Below are 7,005 nucleotides of genomic sequence, written 5' to 3' on the forward strand. Positions count from 1 at the left end.
CTGGCGGTTCAAACCCACCAGCCACTCCTCGGAAGGAAGGTTGGGCAATCCTACTTCCGTAGTGATACTGCCTCGGAAACCCAAGAAGGGGTTGCTATGAGTTGGGTTTGACTCGATGGCACATAACAACAACACTATAAATGGTATTGTTTTTAAAATTCTAATTTTGAACTGTTCACTGCTAATACTTAGAAATACAACTGACTTTTGCATAAATTGACCATACATCCTTCAACCTTGCTAAATCCACTCATTTGTTGTAGTAGCTTTATATTGGGTTTGGTGGGGTGGGAACATTACATAGTTTTCTACACATGCAACCAAGACATTATAAGTAACAAGTTTTCTCTTTCTTTCACAAATTTTATGCCTTTTATATGTTTTCTCCTCATTATTAGAACTTCCAGTACAATGTTGAATAGAAGTGACAAGAGTGAACAGTCCTTGTGTGTTCCTCATCTTAGCAGAAAAGTGTTCAAAGTCTTACTACATATGATTTTACTGTAGGTTTTTACCATCTATTCCTAATTTTCTGAGCTATTTACTTTCTTTCTCCTACCTATCTAGAAATTTCCCCTTCCCCCCTTTTTTTAAGTATCATGAATGGGTATTGTATTTTGTCAAACGCTTTTTCTGCATCTACTAGATGATCATATGCTTTCCTTCTTTTTTTTTTTTGTCAGCATCCATGGTCTCTCAAATTTCTGTATGTCTGTAGAGCAGATGCACTGACAGCTTTTGTTCTGGACCATCTTTTTAAGGTTGTCTGTATAGTAAACAGTCTTGGCAGATAGACATAGTGTTTCCCTGTACAGCAGAGGGCAGGTTTGTTTGCTGTCCAGTAAAATAAAAATGTCTCCCTCCCAAAGGTTGAGCCAGTCTACTTTCCACTCATTATAAAAGTCCAGGGTTTCTTAAGCCCAGCATTTTTTCAGCTGCAATGCAGACCTACTGCATGTGTAGCAGCCACCTGGGCCCACTCTTTGTTGTTCCTGTGGGGCTTGGGGTCAAGAAAAACTGATGAGAACATAAAGCTCAAGCTGCTTGTTGTTTGTGAGTAACAAAGTCTTTTGTCTCTGCCCCAGGAGCCTTGTGTCTTTTGCTTGCATCCATGAAACTGTGGCAGGATAATTTGCTAGCTGGCAAGAAGGGTATAATTTGCTCTACCAGGGTTCTTGGCAATCAGCTAATATGGTGATTTCAAGATGTTAAACTAACCTTGCATTCCTATAACAAACCATATGACATCATATACATTATCCTTTTCATATATTGCTGGATCCAATTGTTAATGTTTTGCTAAGGATTTCTACATTTCATGAGGGATACAGATCTGTAACTTTCTTTTTTTGGAATATCTGTGTCAGATTTTGGTACTAGGGTTATACTGACATAAAACAAGCTGGCCAGTGTTCCCTCCCCTCCTTTGAGAGTCTCTGTGTGATTGGTATTCTCCCCTTACATGTCTGATAGAATTTATAAGTAAAGCTATCTGTATTTTGAGTTTTCTTTGCAGAAAGTTTTTCTTTTTTTAAAATAAAATTTTCACTTTAGAATACTTTTAGATTTACAGGGAAATTGTGAAGATATTTGTCTTAGTTTCCTAGAGCTTCTCAAACAAGCTACCACAAAGAAAAGAATAGAAATTTATTTCCTCACATTTCTAGAAATCTGAATTCAAGGCATTGGCAAGGCTGTTCTTTTTCTGTCAGCTCTAGAAGATCCTTTCTTGTCTCTTTCAGCTTCTGGACTCCTGGGCATTTCTTGGCTTGTAGACAGATCCTCACATGCTGTTTCTTCCCTGTGTTTCATGTTTGTTCTTCTCTTTTATAAAACATCATTCAGAAGGGATTAGGATTGGGAGCTACCCTATCTAGTATGATTTCTTAATTTAACTGCTATATTATGTAAAGAAAAACCTTCTTTCCCCAAACAAGGTCACATTCCCAGGTACAAGGGTTAGGACTTCAACAAGTGTTTTTTGGGGACACAATTCAATTAATAACAATGGTACTGAGGGTTCTCCTATTTCCTATATCCTGTTTCCCCTATTATTGACATCTAACATAAATACACTACATTTGTTATAGCTAATGAACACTACAGATACAAAGATTAATTGATGTCCATAGTTTATTCAGATTTCCTTAGTTTTAACCTAGTGTACTTTTTCTCTTTCAGGATCCTATTGTGGATACCACATTTACATTTTGTCATCATGCTTCCTTAGGCTCCTCTTGCCTGTGACAGTTCCTCAGACTTTCCTTGTTTTTGAAGACCTTGACAATTTTGAGCAGTACTGTACTTAGGTTATGCTTCACTTCCTTGAGTAATTCTACATTATTTGGAATTCTTCTGTATGAGAGATTTGTCTATTCTGCCCCATTCATTTATTTATTCAATCATCTATTTATATCAGTAGGGGTTCTTGGGTATTTATTTTATACTTTGGGTTATAACCCAATACTACTGTCTTCATTTTGTTGCTCAAATTGTTTCAGCTTTGACCATTGGGAGCTCCTTCTGTCGGCTCCCCTGTTCCCTTGACATAAACCCATCATTGTGTGCTTTAAGTACTGTTTTACTTTCTACAAGGCACTGTAAGATGTTACAGGTTCATCTTATATATTTCTTGCCCCATTCCTAAAACCATCTATTTCTCTAAAGAGCCTTAATTCATTTTACTGGACAATGGTATTAGAAACCAAGATCTGGGCATTGGGTGTGCTCATTGTTACTGGGAAGTCATTACTCCCAGCTCTCCCAGCTGACAGAGCAAAAAAATTTGTGTTGTAGACACATTTTTAATTAAAAATTCAATTTATTTATTAGTTATATGGCTATTTATTTCTATTTCATCTTGTATTTATCCATTTTAGTTGGACAATCTCCTTCCGTAGCGATACCGCCTCAGAAACCCAAGGAGGGGTCACTATGAGTTGAACCCGACTTGATGGAAGTGATTTTGGTTTTTTTGAACGTTGTTTGAATACTGCCTTATCATTATTTTAGAGTATCTGGTATGTAAGATCTGTAGTGATATTCCCTCTTTTAATTCATGATATTAGTCTCAATCAGTCCTGCTAGGGGTTTATCAATTTTATTAATCTTTTCAAACAAATGATTTTTGACTTTGTTAATTTTCTTTCATTATTTGCTTCCTTCTACTCTCTTTGGGTTTTATTTATTCTTGTTTTTCTAGCTTTTTAAGGTAGAAACTTAAATCCTGACTTGAAGTTTTTCTTTTTTTCAAATACAGGCATAGGAAACTATATATTATTTTCTCCCAGCATTGCTTTAACAGCATCCCACAAATTTTGATATGTTGTATTTTCATTATTGTACAGTTTGAGATAAAGTTTGTGGTTCTACATATAGGCATCAAGTCAACTAACAGTACATTATATATAAGAAAACAACAATTACCAAACGTATTGAAATCGGATAAAGACTGACAAAACATTGCAGGGAGTTTAAAGTAAATCAGGAACCATGGCTGTCAATCATCCTTTTCAAGTCAAATAAGTTACTTAGTTTGACAGATTACTGTTACTTTTTTTTTTTTTTTTTTTTAATTCCCAATACATTGCTTCTTTAAGAAGGATCTAAGAACTGTAATAACACATATGAAAACGAACATATTTTGTCCTGGAAGGCCCACTGGAATTGCACTGAAACATTTTTCTGGGTCTTTTGCCTCATCACAGCTGAGGCATGTGGCTGAATTGTCTGGACAAGAATGCAGGGTTGCTGCATCACAAAGTAGCCCAAGGGAGAATGCTGGGACAGAATGGCATTCATCAGCAGAGTGGGTTAGGTTCTACAATGACCAAAAGGACATGGAGAAATTGAATGGGATCAAGCCACTGAGAGAAAGGTCAGGGAGGGTAAAAGTCAAGTGCTGTAAGATAAATTGTTGTAGACCCAAAGGGCCCAGTGCTCTCTAGCAATAAATATGTTTGGGAAAAGAAGGCAGGCAGATGGAAGGGATAAGTGAACCCAGTAATCAAGGATAAGAACGACACTGAATTAAACAACTGTTCCCAAGAAAGCACTACAAGATACCAGGGGAAATTTGTAAAGTGAGAAAGAAGCAATGTAGAGGAGGGCATCTTCTTCCTCCTATTAACCTATCATATGTGTCAGAGAAAAACAAACTGAACAGATTTTAGGAGCCAGAAATTAGTGCAGGCTAAAGAAGAGTTGTTGATAGGTGGGATAGGTAATTGATTAACACCAGCTGGAACCCTGTTGGGAAATTAAATGTCTTACCTGACTCAATATTCATGAAGGAAAAAGAGTTCAGATGCCAGAGTACTAGTCAATTTCCTTGGAGAAAAGGTGATCTTAGAAAGAAGCAGCGCTAACCTTGAACAGGTGTCAGAAACTGCCACATATACATAGTGGAGAGTATATAGGTATTGAAAGTCTAGCTAGACCCGAGTTCCAGTCTCACCTCTCCTATCTACTTTTTCTTTATACTTATTTATTATACAACTTTGGACAAAGCATTTAATTTTTCTGAACCTAAGTTTCCTCACCTACAAAGTCTGAATTAGGAGACCACACTCATAGGGCTGATATAAGGATTAAACAGACCATATTTGTAAAGCCTCTACTATAATACCTGAAACATAATGGGTGCTCCATAAATGGTTGCTAGTATTATTGTTTTTAAGTCTGAATGAAATTCACAATCAGAGATGACCTGAGATAGGTGAATTCTTAGAAATCCTTTCAACTGGAAAGAGTTAATATTAATAAAGCTGTAAAAGCTTAGGCACTATATATTCTGATATAAAATATCTAAGTATCAAGAATGATAGCTGAGCTCTAACTATGTTGTTTTTCATTAATAGAATTTTCCTTCTCTACAGAATGAGGTATACTCTCTACCAGGAACTGGTGGATGGGATTATAAGAACCACTACCATCACACAAGCCCTGAGGTTTAAATTATTTTATACTTTTTAACAAAGAAAGAAGTTTTAAGAAGTCTACCAATTTTACCTGATGAGGTCCTGAACTCGGCTGTTAAAGGCATCACCTTGTGAGGGCTTGTTTTTCATTTCCTGTGTTGATATTTTTGGTGTAGCTGGCTGGCTGGTTCCATCTGGTCGATTGGCAATCAGGCAGCTAAAAACCACAGAACTGACTTTCAGAAGTCCTGTGGTCAAGCCTTCAAATACTTGCTTATTTGTATTTCTTCCCAAAATAGCATTATTTTCATCTGGAACACAAACCTATATTAAAAAAAAGAAGTACAGTAAATGTATCTTAATAAAACCACCCAAAATGGATAAAGATGCTTTGGAAACTTTCTGGAATTATAAAAATTTTGAAATTCTATAGGTGGTAATCTGAAATGTTCAAGAGTGTAGACTATGAAGTCAGATTGCTTAGTTTAAATCTCAGCTTTATCTTCATGAGCTGGGTGACCTTGGGTATCCATCTATAAAACAGGCATAATGACTATATCCAGGAGCTCTGGTAGCATAGTGCCTAAGGCACTTGACTGCCAACCAGAAGGCTGGCGGTTCAAACCCACCAGCCACTCCTCGGAAGGAAGATGGGGCAATCTACTTCCGTAGTGATACTGCCATGGAAACCCAAGGAGGGGTCGCTATGAGTCGGGTCCGACTTAATGGCATATAACAACAACAACAAATGACAGTATCTACATCATAAGGTACTCATGAAGATTAAATGAGTTAATGCACATAACATGCTTAGCACATGCCTAGGTACACAGTAAATGCTCAATAAATATTATTTATTCAGCTGAATAAATAAATTATATTAAATAATTTATATGAACTTAAAACAAACCAGTTGGTAAACTGGCACCATTGTTTAGTGAATTTTTAAAATATCTAATCCAAGTTCCTTTATCAGAATGAAATTTGTATTTCTTTTCACAACATGGCAAAATAGTTCTTTTCCTGGTACATAAGATTGCATCCAGCTCTTTGTGTATATTTCATAGGAAGTAATAGGGTTGTTCAAAGTTAGGACTGGGAATCAGAACCTGGGTTTGGGTTCTAGTTCTGTAGCTACATAACCTTAGGTAAGTATCTTAACATCTCTATATCAGTTTCCTCAACTGTGAAACAGAGCTAATCATATGTATCTCACAGGATTGTAGGGAGTTTAAAATAAATCAATATATACATGTACTTCTCACTTATTGACTACCTTGTTATCTGACATTTAACATTTACAACAACTGTAAAAAATCTATTTGACTATTTTGTGCATTAATGACATATGTCTAGCAGTATGAATGCTGAGATGTGAGGTGAGAGTCATGCTGACTATGATGGTTAAGGTTATGTGTCAGCTTGGCTGGGCCATGATTTTTAGTGGTTTGAAAGTTATGTAATGATACAGTCATTCTCCATTTTGTGATCTGATGTGGTCATCCTCCATTTTCATATAATGTTGATTTTTGCATAATGACCTGGTCTTTGGAGTCTAACCATGGTGATAAGCGAGGAGTGGGCATATAAAATGCTTAGAAGAGTGTCCAGCACCACCCTATATTGCTACAATTGCTTCTCTTACAATAGCTACTACTACAGGCAGTCCCTGACTTAACAACAGGGTTTCCTTCTGAGGACTCCATTATAAATTGGTTCTGACATTAAGTTGAAGGCCTTTTCTTTTCCCTTAGTTTTCATTATTAATGCCTTTCATTATCAGTATCTTTATAAATCATAACATAGAACATTCTGAGTGAACATCTGGGAATGACAACAACAGCAAATTATGTGCTGTAACACTGTATGCAGTACATATTGCTAACGATAAGATGTACAAAAAACAAAAACAAAACAAGATGGTTCATCGTAACTTGAATACGTGGTAAGAGGGAGACCACCTATACTATTGTTGTTGTTGTTGTTGTTGTTATGTGCCGTCGAGTCAGCCCCAACTCATAGCGACCCCTCCTTGGGTTTCCGAGGCAGTATCACTACAGAAGTAGGACTGCCCAACCTTCCTTCC

At 36.6% G+C, this 7,005-nt stretch overlaps 1 protein-coding gene across 1 annotated transcript in view; it reads right to left on the bottom strand.

Moving 5' to 3' along the window:
* Positions 1-7,005, bottom strand: part of SCAPER (S-phase cyclin A associated protein in the ER) — a 607,935-nt gene that overhangs the window by 127,484 nt on the left and 473,446 nt on the right. Inside the window, exon 22 of the mRNA XM_042782062.1 lies at positions 5,011-5,243. Within this exon, the coding sequence (XP_042637996.1) occupies positions 5,011-5,243 (233 nt within the window). The remainder of the gene's footprint in view (positions 1-5,010; positions 5,244-7,005) is intronic.

This window comes from Orycteropus afer, unplaced genomic scaffold (assembly GCF_000298275.1).
Source record: "Orycteropus afer afer isolate SDZICR_OR568_19922 unplaced genomic scaffold, OryAfe1.0 scaffold00233, whole genome shotgun sequence".
NCBI lineage: Eukaryota > Metazoa > Chordata > Mammalia > Tubulidentata > Orycteropodidae > Orycteropus > Orycteropus afer.